The sequence below is a fragment of the Vulpes lagopus genome, chromosome 5 (assembly GCF_018345385.1).
Source record: "Vulpes lagopus strain Blue_001 chromosome 5, ASM1834538v1, whole genome shotgun sequence".
Taxonomy (NCBI): Eukaryota; Metazoa; Chordata; class Mammalia; order Carnivora; family Canidae; genus Vulpes; species Vulpes lagopus.
In genome coordinates this window covers 58744168-58769375 of record NC_054828.1, presented here as the reverse complement: position 1 = coordinate 58769375, position 25208 = coordinate 58744168, and the positions used below count along the sequence as shown (strand labels likewise).

Below are 25208 nucleotides of genomic sequence, written 5' to 3'. Positions count from 1 at the left end.
ATTTATTTTAGTGGGAGGCACAGAATAGAAGGAGGAGAGAATCTTAAGCAGACCCCCCGCTGGACATGGAGCTGATGCAGGACTGAATCCCACTACCTGAGATCACGTCCTAAACTGAAATCAAGAGTTGATTGCTTAACTAAGCCACACGGGTGCCCCCCAAACTGATGTATTTTAAAAGTAGGCCATATATTAATCGTATTTTAGTAAATTGCTTAACATTTCTAAATGTACTGTTCTGGCTTCTGTTAGAACTATTTTTGTTCATTTAAAAAGTACCTCTAGTTTTCTCTGTATCCGTATGTTTCTCTTCAAAACTTCCAGTACTGTTGCTTATAAAATGAGACTAGGAAAAAAAAAATGAGACTAGGTTCTTGACCAGTACTCAGATCTGTGTTATGTTGACTGTAGACACTCTTGCTGTTTTTATTTTCCTATTTGTACCGAGATCCGCTCATACTGTGCTTTCTATAGTAGTCTAATCATATTCTTTTATATTGCTGCCTTCTGTGCCTTTGCTTTCACTTTCCTTTTCTCTAGTGTATACTTTCCTATTGAAATGCTTTTTGCCTTTTGTTCATTGCCACCTTCTTCGTATATGTTTCTGACCTCTCTCCAAATTTTCGTATTTTTTGTGTTTCTCATCTTTTCCATATTATCTCATCTTTCCTACAAAATTGTAAGCTTCCTGAAAACAAGTGTATTTTGTTCATCTTTGTAACCTTCATAGTGACTTGCACTTAAGGCATATTCAAATACTAATTAGATGAAAAGTACTCCTAATTAAGCGAGGGACAGTGTTTCTTCATGAGAAATGTCCTTAGACTTGTATCCAAATGAGAAAACTCGTGTCAAGATACACTATAAATTGTAAATGCTATACAAATAATGTCTGTTACCCTTAAACAACTTGGCTCTTACATTTATTTAGTGTCCCACACAGTTTGGTTTTTAATTTCTGTATTTTCTTTCAGAGAAGAGTATGATTCTGTTGAGGAAAAAGACCAAAAGCTATGTAGTACCCCAAAGTGTTTGCAATATGTTTTTTAAGCCTTTGCAGTTTAGTATCTTTAAAATTATGAAACATAAGAGGAAGCAAATTCCTATTAAGATGTATTCCTTCTAAGATGAGCAATCATCTTGAGTTGCTCAGTACTGAGGATTTCCTGAGACAGAAGACTTACAGTGCTAAAACCAGGACTATGGGTTACCCTGATTTCATTTTATGATGTAGCCATCTCCTTTGCATGTCACTGTGTTCACGCAGTTTTAAGTATAATAAATACCAGGAAACTGGGTGATTGGTTTGGTGAGAGGGAGGGTGTTGGAGGCATTTTGGCTTTTATTTATCAAGTTTCTGACTATTGTTTTGGACATTTTTAAATATTCAAATGAAAATACAAAAGTGCATTTCATTAATTGGTCTATTTAGGAATGTATTTGTGTATGACATATCATTGGTGACCTTATCAAAAGGTGATGCTACTCAACTTTCTAATTTAAAATTGCATAATCTGTCAGATGATTAATGCTTTATTTAAATGTACCTTATTAGATAAAGTCAAGTCTGAGGTGGCCTGAAATTTTCCTCTTAGCACCCTGTACCATGGTTTAAGCTTTACTCATAGATTTGCATCGCAGGTACCATGTTTCTGAAGAAATGTCTATCTAGGATAGTCTGTGTCTAGTCCTTTCTTGCTGAAATTAGCTTTTGTATGTGCTCATGTATATAAATCAGAGAAGTCCATGGTTGAAAACTCTAATGACAGGTATATATAAAGTTGCTAAAATAACCCTTGCAAGTTTTTAAAAATATTTATTTGAGAGGGAACACTTGCATACAAGCAGTAGTGGAGGGGATAGGGGAGAGGCAGAAACAGACTGCCCGCTGAGCAGGGAGCCCAGATCAGGGCTTGATCCCAGGACCCCCAGATCACAGCTGAAAGCACACGCTTAAACAACTGAGCCACCCAGGTGCCCCCATCCTTGCAAGTTTTATCAGCAGTTAAGCCATAGTGGCTTCACTATTCTGGGATATACATTATGCCTATGGTATTGTTGGGAGAGCTATTAAAAATACTGCTACTGGGATCCCTGGGTGGCGCAGTGGTTTGGCGCCTGCCTTTGGCCCAGGGCGCGATCCTGGAGACCTGGGATCGAATCCCATGTCGGGCTCCCGGTGCATGGAGCCTGCTTCGCCCTCTGCCTGTGTCTCTGCCTCTCTCTCTCTGTGTGTGACTATCATAAAAAATAAAAAATAAAATACTGCTACTCTATACCAAAAAGGACATTAATGACCTGGATCCTTCCCTCTTCCTCCTCTTCTAGTTTTGTTTTGTTTTGAGTTCCTCCCAATTTGTAATGATTAAATTTTAACTGTACCTCTTGGGGCTATGTGGAATAATAATAGCATCCTTAATTTGAATAGTCTTTGGCTAAAATGGGCTCTTCTGGAATGGTTTGCTTGGTGGTTATCCTCTTGTTATTTTTCTTGTTTTAAGAATGTGAATAGAATCCTTTGATGTTATTTTAGCTTTTTGCAGTTCTTTTTGCCAGCTTATATGATGGACTGCATTGTTGTAGAAAAATTACTTGTGCCTTTAAAGCAAATGTATCCAATGTTATATTCCTATTTAGAAATGTAAAGATCAAATTTGGATTATGAAAAGGCTTTAGGGCAGCCCTGGTGGCTTGGCAGTTTAGCGCCGCCTTCGGCCCAGGGGGTGATCCTGGAGACCCAGGATCGAGTCCTACATCGGGCTCCCCATAGGGACCCTGCTTCTCCCTCTGGCCCCCCCCCTTTTCTCTGTGTGTCTCTAATAAATAAATAAAATATTTAAAATTTTAAAAAAGGCTTTAGAAGACAAGAAAATGGAAAAACTTAGGTTGAAGTTGAAAAAGAATTATGTTCTTTTCACAAAAGGAGGAGGAAATCTATACTTTGTTTATAGTAATTCTGGTTTGATTTTTAGCAGATAAATTTTCTTTTAAATTAGATCTTGGGACCCCTGGGTGGCTCATCGGTTGAGCGCCTGCTTTCAGCTGGGGTTGAGATCCTGTAGTTCCGTGATCAAGTCCCACATCGGGCTCCCTGCATGGAGCCTGTTTCTCCCTCTGCCTATGTCTCTGTCTCCCCCCCCCCCCATAAGTAAATAAATAAAATCTTTTTAAAAAAAATGAAAGAATGTGAAGTAAACACTGGCAGTAGTGTCACCACAGCAGTAGTTATTTATTTCCTAAAGAAATGAGAAAATAAGATATGATAGTTACTGCCCTGTTTGCAATAGGCTTCAGATAAAGAGAAAAGGGAGCGAGTCTAAAGAAACTGTGTGGCACTTTGTGGGCAAATGATTTTTATATGTTATGGTTTATTGTACGATACAAATGAGTCACCAAATTTTGCCCTGAGATACTCATTAAGCCTAGAAAATTTTTTGGTTTTGTATAGTATTAATTTTTTTCCATTCATATTTCTGTTTCCCATAAATTGACAACCTCCATCAAAGCTCATTTGATAAAGCCTTAACAACTAAAACTATAAACCTTAAAATTGAGATTTGTAATCCTCTAAATAAATTACATATTTCAAATTAATAAGCCAGGAATATTGAGTGGAACAAATTGCACATGGTACATTTATAATCTTGCTAAACAAATCAGTGTTCTGTTTTATGCCTGAAGCCTTTTGAATACAGAGATTCTTTCTAATCTCTTTAGGAATAAAGACGCTACCACCATGTCCATACTATTGTCAGCTTTTACTCTGCTGTCTTTGAGACCTATTGCCAAAGATAAAAAGCACTTACTGAACCGAGTCTGTTCCTCTTTAGCTCCCAGTCTGGCTTAATGGCCTCACTATCCAGGTTTGATCATTCCGCGTCCAATTTTTCTTACCTTATCCATCTGGCCAGTCACCGTGTTCTCTTGATTTCATCTGTCACTGTCCTAACCTAGATCACCATCTCTAACCTGTGGTAACCTCTTACTGAATTCTCAGAATTCAGAAAACAAATATTCAATTGCTGTGATCTTTCTAACAGATACATTCATGTCATTTCCCAACTTGAAAACTTTTTGTGTCTCAGTTTTTGTAGAATACAGGTTAAACTCTTTAAGAGGGTCCCTTACGTCTTCCATCTGTTCCCCCTCTACCCCCATGTGCTCATAATCCTTTTCCCCAGAGTGCCCACATTTCTCAGTGAACTCCTCTATTTCTTTAAAATATCCATTGGTCTGGTTTAAATATCCACTTAGTGAAACCTTGCTTGACATATCCTTATAGGGAGAGAATTCTCTTCTGTGTACACTTAGCACTTTGTTCTGTAGACTCTGCTTGATTGTGAAGTAACAGCACAAACACTACATTTTAATGTTCTAAACTAACAGATCTTCTGGGATATTAAGGCCACTAAAATATAGTTATCTTGTTTTGTTTCAAAAAAATTTTTAAAGGTTTTATTTATTTAATCGAGAGAGAGAGAGACAGAGGCAGAGGGAGAAGCAGGCTCCATGCAGGGAGCCTGATGTGGGACTCCATCCCGGGTCTCCAGGATCACGCCCTGGGTTGTAGGCGGTGCTAAACCACTGAGCCACCGGGCTGCCCTTGTTTCAAATTTCTAGTGTGCCCTACCTATTTGTCTTCATAGTTAAGACTAAAATCTTTCTAATCTGGTCATTGAAATTCAAGTGTATGACAAATTAATATTTTCCTTCATATTTGCCTCCTATATCCCACCACACCTTTTCCTTTTTGGGAAATAATGAGGGTCCTTACAAAGTAATAAAGTAGAGAGAATGCAATTGATTCCAGAGATGCCAAAGTAGAATGGATCAGATGTGGTACTGACATGGAGAAGAGAGAAATGTTGATGACAACCCTCCCAGGTATACAAGTTCTGTAGTATACTGTGCATTTGAGGTCCGTCCTGTAGGTGCTTCAAGTTTTGAGCACTATAAATAGATGGAGTTTAAAAATATCAAGTAACATTGCTTACTATGTGTTAGGCATTTTGTTAGACATTTTGCATGGGTAAGTTATTTGAATTTTAAAAACTTTACATAGATATTGTTACTCTCATTTTTGGATGAGAGAATGAGGCACAGAGAGGTTAAATAACATGACCGGGATCACTTAGCTAATGGTTAGAACTGGCATTCCAGGAAATCAAATTAAAGCCCGTGCTCTTAATTCTTATATTTTCCTATTTTATCATTTTTTCAATTTAAAATATAGTTAAATAAGGTGTGTACGTGTCAGATTCTAAGATATATAGCAAATAGTACAGTTTATCTCCATACTCCTATCCACGTTTATCTAAATTATGTTTGGAAGACACAGCAGATCTTTGAGTCACCGTGTACATCTATAACACTTATTGCTAGATATGATGAGAAGAAAAAAAATGTGACAGGTTAATTCTTAGGGCATGTCCAAAGAACTCTTGGGAGCAGGAGAGAATTCTACATGAATCCCAACCTATTGGGAGAGATCTGATAGAACCAATAGGTCATTTTGAGCCAACATGATTTCTTCTTATTTTCTAAACATGTTGGACTCTCCTTTTTTTTTTTTTTTGTAACTTAGCTACTAGGCTCATCTCTTGATTTGGCTGAGAAATCTAAGAAACAGATTCTTCTGCATTTGTCATATTACTGGTAAATTGTGCTATAATTTTTCAGAGATACGATCAAGTCCTAAACTGAAAGGTAATAACTTCAGTAATGAAACTAGAAAACATGACCTTAAGTTGCATGTTCTAGTATATGTTGGAATAAGCTTTATTTACTGGAAATATTAATTCATGAAAAGGGCAAAGGAAGAATTTTTTCCTACTTGAGGTATGATGAATACAGCCAAAGTAGAGAAAATGCTGTGAACAATTTGATGGCCTACAAATTCTACACCTGATTTAGAAATCTAGTTCACAAAGAAGACCTTTCTTAGAATATAAGATTGGAAAAAAAAAAAAAAAAGAATATAAGATTGGAAGCATTTCCCATTTGTCCTCTATGAGAGACACAGACAACTCAGAAAGTAAATATTATTAGTAATGTTCATTTTAACAGCTTTTTATTTTGTAGTTCATTGTTAGTTTTATTTTTAAAAGAGAGTATCAGAGGTAGTGTTTGGACCCCCCAAAATAATGTTTAAATCTGCTCAGAAGTTTGAATTCTATCATTGTGTCCAATAGATTAGTACCAGGTCCTCTGACATTTTAATTAGTTAATTTTATTTGGGAGGGCAATGAGAACATGGTAATCCTCTTCAGCTGCTAAAATACTACTTTGGGAGTTGGAGGCGGAAAGGAGAAATCAAATACCGTCTCTTCCAGAAAGTGTTCAGTGGGAGAAGTAATGTCACTTGACTCCAAGAACCAGTAGTTAAGTTTTTTTACTTAGTCCTTTATTTATAATTTAAGACCACAGAATTTCAAAAATGGATGGTTGGTGGTGGGTGTTGTAGCAAAATAACTTGAGGACAGAATTGCTTAAATTACTATTGTTTTGTTGGAAAATTTCTAATTTGACTATAGCTATTTGGAGACCCTCTGACATATTTTAGTGGGAAGGAATTATGCTTTTTAAATATTACCACTTTTCAAGGATTTGATTCTTAACCTTTTTACATTTATTAATGAGATTGAATAAAGGTTCAATCTCATTGGGTTGAGATTGAATAAAGGTTGAGAGCAGGTGTCTCTGGAACCCAAAAGTTGCTATTTTTAATATTTCTTTCCTGCTCCAGAGCAGTTTCTTTTCCACTGGAATTATATTCCTACAGGGCAGTATAAGAACTAATTTTTTTTTCAAGATTTGTATAGTTCATTTTCAATTGGGATTCTTGACATTTGTTAGTAATTGATATCAACTTAAGTGGCAATTTATATACAAAAGGTGGTACCTTGTTTGTGGTCTTTGACAGATCTAAATAGTTCTTTCCTTTGCTAGAATTGAATTATTAGTCTTTAGTCATTTCTTGATTTAACAAACATTTCTAGACCAAATTGGGGACAAAATACAAAGGGGCTACTGTGCATCTGGTTGGTGATAGTAATAATAACATTTAAAACTTTTAAAGACAATATACATTCTTATTTAATCTGTCCACTAAGTCTGTGAAATTGATATTATCATTGTCTATATTTTATAACTAAGGCACAAACCTAGAATAAGTGACTGCCCTCTGGTAAATTACATAGGTAGTCCGTTCTTGGATTCCCTTATCTCCAGAATCCATGTTCTACAACCCTAGTCAAGAGAGGACCTTGTATCCATACCCTAATCTTAAATTAGTTCAAAAGAAGACCTTAATGGCACAAAACATGTTGAACTAGCATGCCAGAACTAAGAAGAAAATACGGAAAGACTTTGCATCTTGCCTTGGTTGAGTGCCCAGCAGTATCGGTAGATTTTCCCAGTTGAGAGCAGCCTATGACTGTGCAGAGACTGTCCTGTATTGTTTTCAGTCCCTTTATTTTAGTTTTATCTATTTTTTTGAAAGGTAAAAATTCTAAAATGTCAGTAATATCAAATTGCCATTATGAAATAGGGACAGAATATTTACATTATCATTAAATGTTAGAGGCAACGTAGAATTATACCTTTTTTTTTTTACAATAATAAAGGTGAGGGAATATAATATTGAGATACTTTTAAAAGTTCTGTCCCTATATAATTCTTCAAAACCCTAGTAGATGTAATGATAACATTTTGGAATTGAAAGGGACCTTAGAGTACATTTAGTCCAGCAATAGATAACTAGTGACCCAGAGTCTAAATATCCATACCTTAAATAGATTTTATTGGTTTTCTCAATATTCACAATTTTTTTTAAAGATTTTATTTATTTATTCATGAGAGACACAGAGAGAGAGAGATATAGGCAGAGGGAGAAGCAGGCTCCATGCAAGGAGCCTGATGTGGGACTCCATCCCGGGACTCCAGGATCACACCCTGGGCTAAAGGCAGACGCTTAACCACTGAGCCACCCAGGCATCCCAATATTCACAATTTTTAGAATTTGAATGACTTTAGCTGTATAAGCATTCACTCCACTTGGGCACAATTCACACCATTCCCTAATATTAACAACCTTTCTGCTTCAGACATTTAGGTGCCTACCTGGCTAATATGAGGCAACTCTGTGTTCAGTGCTTCCCTCTTCCCTTATTTTCCAAATTAAGAAACTGGAAATTGAAAATAAAGTGGCTTATCTCATATTGTATAATGTTTTTAATAGAGCCAAGCTTCGTAATCTTAAGATAATATTCCTTTCTATAGTTCATTGTATCCTGCCCCCTAAAATACAAGATCGTATATGATCAAGTGCTGAAGTATTTGGTGTAGGTTTTCAGAGAGAAGAACTATTATTGTGGGCTGAGACAATTCAAGAATACTTCAGAAATCTTTCCTTAACACTACCCTCTTTAGAATTGCATTCTAAGTATTTGCTAGTCAGGAACATTCTATCCTGATCTGTGTAGTATTTTTGCTACATAATGGGAGCAGTGCAGGAGAGGGGATCATGAATATCTTCCTGTATAGAGCTGGCAAAGGAAATCACCGAGGGACATTTTGTATATATTGAATAATGGTACCTCATAAAACCAACTACATTTAGATTGCTCCAGAAATCCCATTTTTACCCCTGTAAGCAGCAGCAGAAGGAACATTGTAGCCATGAACTCTCCACTGGATTCTAGACAGATCTCTAGGGCTTTCCCAAATCGAAATTTAACTTCAGCTATAAATTAATTGGCCTATTACCCTACCAGAGAAATTGATTTGAAAATAGTAAACAGAATAAAGCCAAATGATAGAAACTTTTGTTGAAAACACAAGATCAATCTACTGAAAGGGCTCTTTGGGTACTGAGCTATATAGTTGATTCCTGAACAGTGAAAGGATTAAGGGTGTTGACTCCTGCTCAGTCAAGTCTGCATATAGCTTTACTACCCTAAAACTTTACTAATAGCCTACTATTGGCTAGAAGCCTTATTGATAAGATAAACAGTTGATTAACACATATTATATGTGTCATATATGGTGTATACTGTATTATTAGAATTAAATAGCTAGAGAAAATCTTAAGATCATAAGAGAAGAGAAAATACATTTATTTTTGAATCTGCCTATAAGTGGATCCACGCAGCTCAAACCTGTGTTATTCAAGGGTCACCTTTATAGTACTTTCATCTTAACAGAGTTCTTTTTTTTTTTTTTTTAAGATTTATTTATTTATTCATAGAGACACAGAGAGAGAGAGAGAGGCAAAGACACAGGCAGGGGGAGAAGCAAGCTCCATGCAGGAAGCCTGACGTGGAACTCGATCCCGGGTCTCCAGGATCACGCCCCGGGCTGCAGGCGGCACTAAACTGCTGCGCCACCGGGGCTGCCCTTAACAGAAGTTCTTTATAACATCCTGTATAAGATGATCCCTCCATTCCCACACTATCGCCCTTACCTTACTTTATTTTTTTCTACACAGTGCTTATTATCACTTCTAATGTGTTTTATATTGATTTTATTTGTGTCTCCCCATACCCCCATTGTATATTCTCAGGACACACAGTCTTTTGTTCATTGCTTCATTCCCACTGGGTAGAGCAGTACCTAACGTGTTGTAGGCACTCATTATTTATTGATGTTGAATAGTAAATATAGAAATCCTTTTAAAAGATTTTATTTTTTTTTTTTTTTAATTTTTTAATCTATTTATGATAGGCACACAGTGAGAGAGAGGCAGAGACACAAGCAGAGGGAGAAGCAGGCTCCATGCACCGGGAGCCCGACGTGGGACTCGATCCCGGGTCTCTAGGATCGCGCCCTGGGCCAAAGGCAGACGCCAAACCGCTGCGCCACCCAGGGATCCCAAGATTTTATTTATTTATTCATGAGAGATGCATAGAGAGGGGCAGAGACACAGGCAGAGGGAGAAGCAGGCTCCCTGCAGGGAGCCCGATGTGGACTCGATCCCAGGACCCTGGAATCATGCCCTGAGCCGAAGGCAGATGCTCAACCACCGAGGCACTCAGGCGCATTCCATATTATAGTAATCTTGGTATGAGTTATCATTTCTTGGATTTTCTTTTTTATTTTTCGGGTACTAGCACAACTCTTGGACCAGAATAGGTCTTCAGTAAATGTTAACACCAAGTAAAAGCCAAGAGTTGTCTTCTGTTTGTTTAATTATGGTATAGTTAACAGTGTTAAATTAGTTTCAGGTGTCCATTATAGTAACTGAGCAGTTCCATATTATTAGTCAGTGCTCATCAAGATACGTGTACTTTTAATCTCCTTCACAAAGAATATGGAAACACTAATTGAAGGGACATACACAATCCTAGATATACTGCAGCATTGTATATATAATGTATGCATTATATATACAGCAGCTGAACCACAGAAGCAGCCTAAGTATCCTATCAATAGATAAGTGGATAAAGAATATGGGGTGTATGTGTGTGTGTGAGCTTTTTAAAAAATACATCTGTTTATCATTTTTTAATGCTTTTTTTTATTTCCCCAGTGATTTTTAGAATTACACTTCTGGTTTATAATTAGGATCAGTAATATTTGAAGTTGGGTCTGCCTTAGGTCTTATTATTGAAAAATATATGTAATACAGAATGGTAGATAATCAAGTCACTTGCTTTTTGGTATGTATTTTTATATAGTGAATACATTTAGAGTAAAGCTACTGAATTTTTATTTTTGCTTACCCCTAAGTCTCTTCAGAATTTTCTTAGAAACATTATAGCATCCGTTTTTGTTTTGTATTTTTGTGAAAACTGCAATTTATTTCTGATTGATGAAATAATATCTTGAATATTTACTGAACTTAAGTATAGACCATGATGGCATCTGTCCGCAGCTTTCATTTCAAGCAATTATGAAGCAGCCCATGAAACCTGACTTGCCAAAGAATCCTAGGAGTTTTTGTTTTTTGTCCTTCCATGTCTTTGCTATGCTTTTCTTTGAGACTAAAAGTAAACAATTTCTGGGGATCCCTGTGTGTCTCAGCGGTTTGGCGCCTGCTTTTGGCCCAGGGCGTGATCCTGGAAACCTGGGATCGAGTCCCACTTCAGGCTCCCGGCATGGAGCCTGGTTCTCTCTCTGCCTCTCTCTCTCTCTGTGTGTGTGTCTATCATAAATAAATAAAAATTTAAATAAAAAAAAAGCAAACAACTTCTTAAATTGGAAAAAAAAGTAAATGGAGGAAATTGTAGAAGGTAATAATAAAACAATCTTTTAAATTAGTGAATACAGTACCCAAGTGTTTTGCAAGAAATACATTAAAGTCATCAGTTGCTTCCATTGATTAGGAGTTGGTTGTAAGTCACAAAAATTTTAGGAGCTTTATATAAATAATTAAAAACAGGAATCTTTACATGTAAATAAACAATACCCAAAATTAATCTCCAATTTTTTTTTTTAAGATTTTATTCATGAGAGACACAGAGAGGCAGGCTCCATGCAGGGAGCTCGACGTGGGACTCAATCCTGGGTCTCCAGGATCACACACGCCCTGGGCCGAAGGCTATGCTAAACCGTTGAGCCACCTGGGCTGCCCTAACCTCCAATTTTTAATGTAACTTTTACCCCTCTCCCCAAGTATTTCTTACTCAATTTGTTAGACCAATTTAATTGTTTTTTTTTCATCTATAATCTTAAGAGTGTTGGAGAAGCAATGTGAATTATGCTGCATATTTATAATTGTGGGGTTACTTGTAGAAGTTACACTTTCTTGCTAATGAAGAAGTGTAAGTGAAAAGTGGCACACTTACTCATTTGGTAACACCACTAAACTCATTTTGCATATAAACTGCATTCTTACCTGTTCAACTACCTGAAGAAAATCAGGATCTGAGAGTCCCTCATTAATTAATGATTCAATATAATAAGTGAGTTAATAGGTTAAAGCTTAGTTCAAAATGCAGATTAACATATAGGCATATTATTTTACTTAGCAATTCTTAACTTTGCTTTTAACTTCCAGAGTGCACCTTATTTTTACAAATACCATTATTTTCAAGAAAAACCACAAAAAAGAACATAGGTAAACCAACCAAATCCCATTACCTGTATTAGAAATTCAAACTAGAGTGTTTCACAGTTAACCAATAGCACCATAATTTTTGGTAGTGTTTAACCAAGACATCCCCATTGGTGATAACATTTTCATTTAACATTTTCTCGTGGTGTTGCCCTTAACTTCTTGAAGGTTGTTAAAATTTCTTTCAGTGTAGATTTTTTTTAGTTGATTATGAAACAGTTTTAATTGTACTTCCATTTCTTCAAGTGGCAATAACATGTGATAATCAGAACTCTTAGTACTTTCTAATATCAAGTACCCTAATTTTACTTTGTATCTTTTTTTGTGTCTTAATCTATTTTCCCCTCTAGTACAAGAAGATAAACCAGCGAGCTTTTTAGAATACAGTCCTTTGGGCAGCCCAGCGGTAGCTCAGCGGTTTAGCACTGCCTTCAGCCCAGGGTGTAATCCTGGAGACCTGGGATCGAGTCCCACGTTGGGCTCCCTGCATGGAGCCTGCTTCTCTCTCTGCCTGTGTCTCTGCCTCTCTCTTTGTGCCTCTCATGGATAAATAAATAAAATATTTTTTAAAAAATAGAATACAATCCTTTGATTATGGCACACCAGTTAAAGTACTTAGAATTTAAATCCTTTGCCACGCACTTTTCTTTCTGGGTAGACTTTTTGGCATGCTAATTAATATAAAGATAAATATTATTTTGACAATAGAGAGGGAAATGTTTAAAGTTTCAATATTTACACTGTTAGAATATTCTTAGTATTTATGTTGATAATTCTTCTGTAAAACACTTAAAACAATATGTTTAATTCTGTAATTTTCAATAAATAACTCTTAGCCCTTTTCAAGAACAAGCATACTAGTTATTAAGGTTTAAAAATAGGATTAAAAGAATTTTAATTGGTTCTTCTTTTAAGCTTGCCTGTTTGTTTTCTTTAAACATGCACTATCACCAACAATGTATTATTTATCTGAAAGATACTTCTCTTTGCCAGCATCAATATTATAATTATTACTCATTGTGAGTTGAATGACTGGCTAAACTTGTTTTTTTTAAGTTTCTAAGGACCACTTTTAAAAATGCCAAAGATTATCAACATTCTTAAATGATAATATTTTGGGGTAATTACAAGACAACTCCACAACTCCTCTTTCAGTTTTTAATTTTCATTTTGTATATTTTATAAATGTATTGGTTTTTTTTAATATAAAACTCTCAAAAAAACATCCACAGAAGTAGAAGAAAAATGATCCCTTACATTATCACTACCTATTTTAAACATTGAAGGGAATTAAGATTCATTTTATATTATAATCTCAAGATTTTTCTCACTGCTTCAAAAGTAGACAGGTTCTCCCTAGGATGTCAAAATTACAGTCTGCAAAACTTGAGGTAAAGTTCATTGACTTGTATAATTAAGAGAGATAATATCAGTATTACAGAATTTTTTGTATAGTAATGTTTTTTAAAGACTTGAAAGAGAATTATTTCCCAGCCTTTTCCCTGAACTACATCTTTAAATGATTCAAAATACTGACATGTACTTAGCTTTTTTGCTTTTGTATTGACTTGGAGAGTTGTAACATTCCAGCTGCAGAGATGTTAAAATGTATTTTTTAAGTGCCTCTTAGATTTCTAGAATGTAGTTGTAAGCCTTAGAGTCTATAGCTAAAGAATTATAGTTCAGTTGATCTTAACATATTCCAAATGGTTGTAGTGACAGGAGGTCTAAATATGGTTGGAAAGTAGCTTTAACCTATATATTGTATCTACCTACCTAGAAGAAGCTTTCTCAGTCAGACAAAAAGCTGAACTGTAGTCCCGGACTTGTATTTATTCTTGCATATTTTATTGAGCTAATAGGTAAAAGGGTAGAGCAATGATTCCTTTTTTTTTTTTTTTTTAAGATTTTTATTTATTTATTCATGAGAGACACACATACAGAGAGAGAGGGAGAAGCAGGCTCCATGCAGGGAGCCCAACGTGGGACTCGATCCTGGGTCTCCAGGATCAGGCCCTGGGCTGAAGGCGGCGCTAAACTGCTGAGCCACCCAGGCTGCCCTATAGCAATGATTCTTTTTAAAAATATTTTATTTATTTATTCATGAGAGACACGCAGAGAGAGAGGCAGAGACACAGGCAGAGGGAGAAGCAGGCTCCATGCAGGGAATTGGACGTGGGACTCTGTCCTGGGTCTCCAGGATCACACCCTGGGCTGAAGGCAGCGCTAAACTGCTGAGCCACCTGGGCTGCCCTAGAGCAATGATTCTTAATTGCAGTAATTTGAGCAGTACTTCAGACCACTGCTGCTATTATTATTTAAAAAGCTGACTTCTATTGATTGTTACTGTATACAAGGGACCAAAGACTCTTCTGGAAAATTACTACATTTCATTCCTTAATTTATTGAGCACATATGGAGTGTCCCAGGCAGTGTTTCAGATTCTGGGGCTACAGCAATGAATAAAACAGACAAAACTATTTTTTCTGGAGTTTACTTTCTTTTGTATCTGCCTCACAACTTTTTCATGTGAGTATTACTGTTTCCATTTTCCCTATAAAGAAAGTGAAGCTTTGAAAGGTTTTATGAGTTGCTCAAACTTATTACAAAGCTAGGATTTGAAACCGTAGAGGTGCTGTGAACCACTATGCTGTGCTCTCAAAATTGTCCCTCTTTGAGATTCTATGAAAGAGAACAGTTATTCTCAGTGTCTCATACGGTAGTTAGCACAGATCCCTTTGAAATTCTGTTGTAACTCTCACCATCAAAATTGTGCATGTAATTTTAGAAATTCAGATTCTCAAGTGCTCTTTCTTGGGCTTTAAGTTAAGAGCACTTGTACAAGAAGGGTCCTGCTCACAGCTCACAAATACCCAAATGCCAATACCTTTTCCCTTCTCCCCAACAAAAAGTCAGTGACAGACATTACTTATTGAGAAGGGTTGTCTTTTTTACAAAAACTAGATGCAACCACACAGCCTTTTAGAAACAGAAATAATGGCCATTCCCAGTCAGTCACTGGTATTCACAATGAAATCCATTATTTCAGTCTTTTAGAATCTGTAAACAATTTTTCAAAGCTGGTGTAGTAGAGGGAACACCTGGGTGGCTCAGTGGTTGAGCATCTGCCTTTGGCTCAGGGCACCATCCTGGGTCCAGGGATCGAGTCCCACATCAGGCTCCCTGTGAGGAGCCTGCTTCTTTATTTCTCTGCCTCTTTCTCAGTGTGCGTTTCATGAATGAATGAATGAATGAATGAATAAATAAATAAATCTTTTTTTAAAAAAGAAGAAGCAGCTCGTGTAGTAGAAAGCACCAATTTGGAAAAGGAGGTATTAGTTCAAATCTTGGTTATCATACTGTTTTGTTTTCTTTAAGGAAAAAATATCCCTAGCATTGGTTTTATCAAGATTTAAATATTTTACTTGTTTAGTACTTATGAGGAAATATTGGTAAGAATTAATGAAAGAGGGGATCCCTGGGTGGCTCAGCGGTTTAGCGCCTGCCTTTGGCCCAGGGCGCAATCCTGGGGTCCCGGGATTGAGTCCCTCGTCAGGCTCCCGGTGTGGGGCCTGCTTCTCCCTCTGCCTGTGTCTCTGTGTCTCTCTCTAGGTCTATCATGAATAAATAAATAAAATCTTAAAAAAAAAAAAAAGAATTAATGATAACTTTGCTCAGTTACATTTCCTTTTAGTGTTCTCATTTTAGAAAGCTGCTTTTTGGCAAGTTAACATGTTTTGTCGCTATTTTTTAGATTTGAAAGTCTTTTTTTTTTTATTTGAAAGTCTATTAAAACTTTATATTATTTCTCTACTTCAAAACTTGAAATTTCAGCTTTAAGTTTCCTGTAACCATAGGATTTATAATAAATTCTTGGTTCAATTACTAAAATTAAAACATAGATAAGCATTATTTTTTTTACAGATTTATTTATTTATTTTCGAGAGGCGGTGGGGAGAAACAGGGGAAGAGAGAGAATCCCAAGCAGACTCCCCACTGAGCTCAGAGCCTGATGCAGGGCTCAATCTCAGGACCCCCCAAGAACATGACCTGAGCCAAAATCAAAAGTTAGACACTCAAATGACTAAGCCACCTACATGCCCCAGTAAGCATTACTTGTAATATTCACAAGCTGGAAATAATCCAAATGTCCATAACCTGTTGAATGGGTAAAGAAAATGTCATGTATCCATACAGTGTATATATAATTTTTTATCATAACAAATAAAAGGAACAGATTACTGGTGGAAGCAGTAATGTGGACAAACCTGATTCTTATTCTAGCAACAGGTAATATTCACTATGGATAAATCAAACAGTTGGGGAACAGGTCTCAGCCATCTCATTTTATGTTAATTCAGTCAGCTGTCACATTGTTTTTGTTTTGAGATTTTTAGTGACTTTATACAGCTATGGGCCATCACTACAACCAGTGTTAGAACACTTCATCATCCAAAAAAATTCCCTTGTGGCTGTATGTAGTCAGTCCTCTGTGTTCTCTTTAAAAAGAAAAAGTTTCCTATTCAGATCTGAGCCCAGTTAACAGAAAGAATGAATATGTCTTTCTTTACCACCACTATTGGGTCTACCACAGAATATATTTTACAGTTCCTGACATTAATTTTTATTTTGTTTCATATCAAGTCATTTTTATTTTGCTTAAAAATTTTAAATCTTAACCAGTCTACCTCTAAGAAAGATTGAAGATAGTGTATTTCCTAAATAGGTTTTTGTTCTCTCAAGGCCAATTTTAAAATATGCTGGGCTGTTTGAATCTGGTCTTTTCCTTTCTGCTTTTAACCATTTTTCTTTATAAAGAGGAAATTAAGTAATTAGTGATTAAGTTGGAATTCAGAAAATTTCTGTCAGTCTCCCTGAGGTTTAAGAAAATCCTTAACCATAACTAAATCTAGACTCATGTTTAAATTCAGTTTCTGTAGTTCTGCCTTTTACTCCCAGCAATTAAAGAGGCTAGTATAATTGTTCCTTTGCTGAGAAACCCTTAAGAAAAGTAGTTGATTTCAGAGGTAAGAGGAAGGAACAAAAGGAATAGAATTGTGTGGGTAGTATAAGTAGAGACAGAATGATTCAAGGAGAGTAGGCTTCCAAAGGTTGGAGCAGGGGGAAATAAAGACTATCTTAGTCATTTTGAGGCCCCAGAGTACCAATTAAAGAAGTTGACTATTCAATGTTATTTTGTCTCATAATTTTTTCAGTAGTTATAGTTCCTCGTAAGGTATTAATTTTGATATTTCAAAAGTTGTCCATAAGTCCAGTTGTTAAGTCAAACTTAAAGTCACAGTTTTTGTCATTTGCCAGTGTAGGTACAAGAGGCAAGATTCTATTGGGAGTTTTCAAAAAACAAAACAAAACACAGAAGTTCTTCCTTAGAAGAGGTTATGGCTTTGACAAAGCAAGCAAGCACTAGAGTCCAGATAAAAGAGTGTCAGGTTAATTAACTGGGAAGAAGCATCTTGGGAACTTTCTGGGTAGTTAGAAATGTTTTAAATCTTTTTTTTTTTTTTTTAAGATTTTATTTATTTATTCATGAGAGAGGCAGAGAGAGAAGCAGGCTCCATACAGGGAGCCTGATGTGGGACTCGGTCCAGGGTCTCCAGGATCATGCCTTGAGCTGAAGGCAGATGCTTAACCGCTGAGCCACCGAGGTGTCCCTGTTTTAAATCTTAATGAGGACTGGGTTGCCTAGCTGACTCAGTTGGTAGAACATGCAATTCTTGATCTTGGGGTTGTGAGTCTGAGCCCCATGTTTGCTGTAGAGACTACTTAAACTCTTCAAAAAAAGAAAACGTTAATGAGGGCTATGGTTGTGAAAGTATTAGCAATGTCAAAATTCATTTTACCGTAATCTTTAAGATCTCCTTGTTTTACTGGATATAAATTACTCCTAAATACAAATGACTTAAGAGTGATTAAAAAAATTTTTTTAAACAAATATGTCCTTAGAAACCTCCTCACATTCCTTGACCAAGCAGAGGTTAGTTAGGAAGAGGCCACATAACAACCCCAAAGTTATTGACCTTATAGTATGCTGTCATAAAGTTGATAAGTGACCCACAGTGAATGTGACCAGTCACTCATCTCTGCCTGAAGAGGTCACTGGTTTTACTTACCTTCAACTTCTGGTGCCCAGAACCAGCTTGAATTGGATTGGAGGCTTGTGGGGGGCCTGTGCCTCCATCCATTCCAAATGGAGCACTCCCTTATTCAGTGAATGGAAACGAGACAGTCCAGGACAAAACAAAATACACAACAAAATTTTTCACAAGTAGATGAACAAAAGCAGAGTAAGCAGCTGAAGAATTAAACTAATGACAGAAATATTTACCAAATAGTATACCTCAAAGCCATATCCAAAAGGCTTAATTTTTTAAGCCTTATACCAAGAAATCACTGTCATTCAAGCAAGGCAGTTGGCATTTTGATGTGTGTTCATTGAAGTTAATTTTTTTTTTAAGCGAGAAAGAAACAGTGACTAAGAAGTTATAAAAAATTTGCACAACCCAGGTACATAAAGGGTAAAAGAATGCAGGGAGATGAGTCTAATTTTATTTGTGTTGAAGTGTTTGGTTTACTGTTACTAAAGTATTTGGTTAGAGTACTTGGGCTATTTAGGAAATTCTTATTCACAAAGTTACCGTATTTCCTCAAGTTGGGTTCAGAAACATAAACTTGAAGACATCTTTCATTAGAACTCTTAAATTTTTGAAAAATAGTTCTCAGATCAGTATAGATAGATCTATGTGTTTGGGTAATGTTTGCATGGGACTGGTAATAGAATTGTGACCTAAGTAATCCTGTTTGGTTTTTTTTTTTTTGTGTGTGTGTGTGTGTGTGTGTGTGTGTGTGTGTGTGTGTTTAGTAATCCTGTTTTTAAATGAGTTTTACATTAAAAGAAGTAAACCTGACCAGTTATTTTTGAGAGTGCAAGGATGGTGAGGGTAGAGTGGAGAGAGGGACAGAAGAAGAGAATCTTAAGCAGACTCCACACCCAGCAAGAACCCAGTGCAGGGCTCAGTCTTAACAACCCTGAGATCCTGACCTGAGGCGAAATCAAGAGGTGAATGCTTAACCAACTGAGCCACCAGGGTCTCCAAGAGTGATTTATTCATCCTACATTTATATGCATACTACCATACGGAATATTCTTTTTTTTTTTTTTAAGATTTTATTTATCTATTCATGAGAGACATAGGCAAGAGGGAGAAACAGGCACCCTTCAGGGAGCCTGATGTGGGACTTGATCCCAGGACCCTGAGATCATGACGTGACCCAAAGGCAGACACTCAATCACTGAGACACCCAGGCACCCACCATGTGGAATATTCATAAAGCTAAAGTTGATTCAACTTTTATTTCATATTCTCTTTCCTAAAATTACAATCTGGTAAGAACCATGCAGATCACAAAAACTAAGACAATATTCAGGAACTAGGGAAAAGTCTGTGGAAGTGATGGATTCAAAGAAATAAAACATAGAATAGTGGGGAAGTTGACTAATTTGGTTGGTTGGTTTTTGGGGGGCAATTTTCTTCCCATCCTGGAGAAGAAAAAACATGATAGGTCTACATATCTAAAGTCAAAAATGGAGAAGGTTTTGAAAGGAAGCCATGGCAATTGATATAGTGTCCTAAAGAGAAATAAAGGACTGGCATAGAAAGATAAAATAAAGGATGTCTTTTCTAAGATGGTGGGTTGGAAGGAAAAAATATATAAAGAGATTTTAACATAAATAAAGCCAAATGGAGTCCATTCTTGATTGACTGACTTTCATAAGTAAGGGGCTAAGATCATAAGATAATGGCTGTTGATTGATTAAATGTGTTTAAATCAGTTCTGGGGCAGCCCGGGTGGCTCAGCGCTTTAGTGCCACCTTTGGCCCAGGGCGTGATCCTGGAGACCCCAGGATCAAGTCCCACGTCAGGCTCCCTGCATGGAGTCTGCTTCTCCCTCTGCCTGTGTGTCTGCTTCTCTCTCTGTGTGTCTCATGAAAAAATAAATAAAATCTTTAAAAATAAATAAATAAATCAGTTCTGGTAGTTACTTGTTATGTTACTATGACTATTGAACTGTCATTTCTTGAGTAAGAAGATTGAGAACCTGTACTGGTGGCCACTTTTGTCCCATGGCCACTGACCAATTATTTTTTTCTACGACTATGGGAACTTAGTCATTCTATCCCTAGCCTGGAAACTTTTAGGATCTTCTTTTTCTATTTTTAGTATGCTGAAATTTTATGAGGATGATAAGCCTTGGTTATGGTTTCTGTTCAGCTTTGTTTTGATTTGCAATATTTCATAATACTATAGTTTTCCTTTTTTTTCTTTTTAAGATTTTATTTGAGAGAGAGACCACAAGCAGGAGGAGTGGCAGAGGGAGGAGTAGAACCAGGCTCCCCACTGAGCAGGGAGCCCGACCAGCAGCTATATCCTAGGACCATGGGTTCATGACCTGAGCCAAAGGCAGATGCCTAACTGATTGAGCCACCCAGGCACCCCAAAACCATAGTTTTTCAGTCTGAACACTCATATTCTTCAGTTCTGCCTCTGATTCCTAACCGTTTTTACCTTCCCCACACTTCAGGAATAGATATTTGGTCTGCTTTCTCTACTAACTCACTTATCATTCATGTATCCCAGGGTTTGGCAAATTTTTTCTGTAAATGCCAGATAGTAAATATTTTAGGCTTTGTGGACCAGATGGCCTGTGTTGAAACTAAGTAACTCTGCCATTACAGCAAGATAGCAACCACAGATAATACACAAATGAATGGACATGGATGTATTTCAGCAAAACTTTATGTGCAAAATAGGTGATCCACTAGATTTGTTTGAAGACCTTTGCTTAGCATGTTGACCTTTACTGGAATATTACTCAATGAGGACAGGGATTTTTTGTTGTTCTTCATTGGGTATGTCCCTGTAGTCAGTAGGCACTCAACTGCCTATGACTCGAGGTTACAGATGGTTCCAAAAAGGGAGTTAAATATGCATGTCACTATTACCTTTCTTGTAACTTGTCAAATACCCCTTGATGCTGTTTTTCAGCCCCTGCTGCCCCCTTCCTTTTTTTTTCTTTTACTTTATAGAGCAAATATTTTATTCTGTTTGAATTTAGGATAAGGCTGAAAGTCATGTCTGCAGTTCTGTGGTTTTCTTTCTACCTCTGATGTGGTATAAAGAGTCCTAGCAATAGCATCCTTTAGTAAGTCTGGTTACGGAATGCATATATTAGTATGATAGAGAAATCATTTTTAAATTACTTGCTTGAATATCTAATTTATATAAGAAGCACATGAATACAAAGAAGTTATTACTTAAGAATTCTCTCTCTTTTTCCCACCCTTATAAGGTACTAGCTTTTGACAAGTTTGCACCATGCGTGAGTATAAGCTAGTCGTTCTTGGCTCAGGAGGCGTTGGAAAATCTGCTCTGGTAAGTCATTCTCACTGTACCTAAGCTAATTCACTCCAACACATGTTCTTTTTCTGTTGAGTTTTAGGTTTGATTATTTGTCTTCATTTATTTGTTAAGGTGAAATCTCAGTGACATTTAGAAGCAATATAATATTTTTCTTGTCATTTTAGCCAGCTTTTAGTTGTATCTGGATAGATTGGTGTCTCTGGTCCATTGGATCCAGACCAACATGAGATATGCCACAATATAATTTGGGCTGAGCATAGAAAGGGAAAGCATATAAATGTGTGTCCATCTGTATTTCTGAGCCAGATAGGAGCAAATTTTGGTCTTTCTCGCTGTGACTTGGCTTATAATATATATTTTATATTGGCAAATATTAAAGCTTAAAACTTTTTTCAGATACTACCTTTGTCCAGTTTTCACATTATTTTAACAGCCATGCTTTCTGTATCAAAAATAGCATAGCTGTTGGGCTCTCAGCTGACTCAGGAAGAACATGCATTTCTTGATCTTGGTGTTGTGAGTTCCAGTTCCATGTTGAGTGTAGAGATTACATAAAAATAAAATCTTTAAAAATAGTACTAATAATGTGGGGAGAAAAGACAATGGTAGTGGCTGGGGAAGGAGAGAAATTTAGGGAAAATAACTCAAGTAATTCAGTTTAACAAAGCCCCATTATAAGACAGATTGACCATCTCACTCGGCTACTTAGAATGACCACCTAGCACAGAACGCATGTTTGGATCAAACTGAGAAATGTATACAGTAGGGCCCACGAACTGCTTTTTCATTTGTAAATATATCCAATTGATGAGGTGTCTTAAGGATATATATAGTATATACTTATATATACTATATAAAACAATTAGCCTCTAATTAAAATTTAAATTTAAGATGTTAAGACTGAAATAGAAGACATTTAAATTTTTTTTTAAATACAAGGTCCCTGGGTGTCTCAGTTAAGCCTAGATTGTTGACTTCTGCTCAGGATAAGATCACTCTCTACTGGGAGTGAAGCCTACTTTAGATTCTCTCTCCCCTTCACCTTCTCCCCCTGCTCTCTCTCCCTTTAAAAATAAGATAATAAAATTGTTAAATATGAGCTCTAACAGTAAAATTACCTAATAAGGCGCATAGTGATTATTGATGTTTTTAAGAAGCTTTATCAGGTAATTTTCTCAACAAATGCATACATTAAATGTAGTAGTGGTTATATTTTCATCAGGGGTGTAATTACCTATGTGAAATCAGTAGTTTAAAGCATACTAAAATAAAATAAGTAAAATAAAATAAAAAATATAAAATAAAATAAAATAAAATAAAATAAAATAAATAAAATAAAATAAATAAAATATAAAAAAATAAAGCATACAGATTTGGAGATGCCTGGGTGGCTCAGCGGTTGAGTGTCTCCCTTCAGCCCAGGGCGTGGTCCCGGAGTCCCAGGATAATACCCATATCAGGCTCCCTTTGAGGAGCCTGCTTTTCCCTCTGCCTGTGTGTGTCTCTGCCTCTCTCTGTGTCTCTCTCATGAATAAATAAATAAAATCTTTTTTTAAAAGAAACAGATTTGCATTTGTTGCTTTAAGGAGTATAAATTGTGCTTTGTTTGTTTTCCAGACTGTACAGTTTGTTCAAGGAATTTTTGTTGAAAAATATGATCCTACGATAGAAGATTCTTATAGAAAGGTATATGTTACTCAAGAAGGCTTTTTGGCTTTTTACTTTACCATAAATATAAGTTCTTGTTTTTAGCTTTGTAATTGCTGAATGTTGACAAATTTGGATGAAGAAGCAGAGTTTATTTATAAAATTAGTAGGAAAAGTTCACACTTGATTATTTCCTGGCTTTGTGTCCTTACCAGTTAATGAGAATTATAAAACACTTGCTCGTGTGTTCTCTCTCTCTCTCTCTCTCTCTCTCTCTCTGCGCCCACATTTTCTCTTCCTTTCAGAGAATTTTAAAGTTTATTCTGACCCTAAAATTGTAATTTGACACACAAACTTCAGAACTAGGCCATCCATTTCAAGTGATACTTCTATCCACCAACCCCCAACACCACCAAACTGAATACTCTGAGGCTCCCTTCTTTTTAGAGATAGAAATACAGAAGTCTCCCAAACCTTTCTACTTAATAATTGTTTGAGAAAGTGCTACTGCTCATAATAGAAAGATTTATTTCTATGTCCTCTAACACAACATGTGACAGTAAATCTTACTATACAGACATTTTTTATTTGTAGGGAGAGAGTTATCTCCCCACCTTTATGTAACAGTCAGCTTGACCCCTGGTGCTATGTAGATACTATTTCTATTCTTCCCTTTGTGTCCACAGTTTACCAAAGAAACTGGAACTCCCTTCCTGCACCTCAGTTGTGAGGCAATATTACTGTTTTCTTTCTACATCTAAGTAACTTCTTTCCTGGGAAATGTTAGGTAGAAAGGGGTCACAGGTGTATATAACTTATTTGATACCTGTCTTCTGCTTCTTTGCTGTTGTTCCAATGTTGTTGTTACAATATGGTGAAAGGGATGTAGTTATCTAGAGAAATGAAGGTGTATCTAAATAAAGTATGGCAGTGTTGAGATAGACAAAATGACTTATGATCTTATTGGAACTATTACTGAGCTTTTAAAATTTTTTGAACTATTTTGAAATCACTTACTCCCCAGAATTAAATTCTGAATGATTCACATTGAGCTTAGATCTTGTAGGTATCCTTGTGTTAAGAACGCATGGTTTTTGCACCTAATACAATTTAGGGGTCAGTAGACCTTGATTATATAGCTGTTTTTTCTCCTGTTTTATTCAGATATTGCTTGAAATTAATTGTAAAGTTACAATAATCTCTATTTAAATATCATATTAGTTTTTGTATAAAGTTAGGTATTCTTTTATACATTAAAAAATAAAGGTGTTTTTTTTATCCCCCCTGCCCTCCCCCTCCGCCCCCAGCAAGTTGAAGTAGATGCACAACAGTGTATGCTTGAAATCTTGGATACTGCAGGAACGGTACGTAAAACAAGTACCAAAGTATATGCACAGCATGTGCAATATTGACCTTATAAATCCTAGTACTCTATAGACAAATACTAGTTACGCTTATTTAAAGCTTACTATTTGGATTCAGTCTTAAAGTTGTTTTTCTCTTGAGTTCTGTTTTGTGTATGTGTGCTTTGTAATTGCAGTGGGTCGTTTATTAAAGAAATAAATAGAAATTAGAATGAAAATTTACCATCTCAGTAGTACTTTAAAAACAAGTTAAAATATATTATCATATTTTAATTAATGTGGAAAATATTTGGATAAATGTTTATTCCTCAGTGGTGGCTGCATGGAGTAGTAACTTGAGCAGTATCTTTTCTTCAAAATATTTATAGACCAACTAGATTTGTTGGTATCTGAGGGTGAAAGGAGGATTTATTCTAGATATATGGTATTCATTCATCTAATGTTTGAATACCTGATACGTGCCATGGGCTGTGTTCTTACCTATAAAGGCTCACAGTCTAGTGAAGGAGAAAAAGTATGGGGAAAATGGCAAGATACAGATATAAGCATGCCAGTGGGTTCCTTAGAGCTAGAGTATTGTGAAATAGCTGCAAGTAATTTGGGGATTCAGTTTCAGTACCCTATATATTATATATTTAAAAACTGCCTTTTAAATAGCTTTTGGAGAAAGGATATTTCTTTCCTACTCAAGTAAACTTATTG

At 36.2% G+C, this 25208-nt stretch overlaps 1 protein-coding gene across 1 annotated transcript in view; it reads left to right on the top strand.

The window, feature by feature from the left end:
- Window positions 1-25208, top strand: part of RAP1B (RAP1B, member of RAS oncogene family) — a 49125-nt gene that overhangs the window by 16286 nt on the left and 7631 nt on the right. Inside the window, exons 2-4 of the mRNA XM_041755519.1 lie at window positions 21425-21507; window positions 23113-23181; window positions 24450-24506. Of these exons, the coding sequence (XP_041611453.1) occupies window positions 21451-21507; window positions 23113-23181; window positions 24450-24506 (183 nt within the window). The 5' untranslated portion in view covers window positions 21425-21450. The remainder of the gene's footprint in view (window positions 1-21424; window positions 21508-23112; window positions 23182-24449; window positions 24507-25208) is intronic.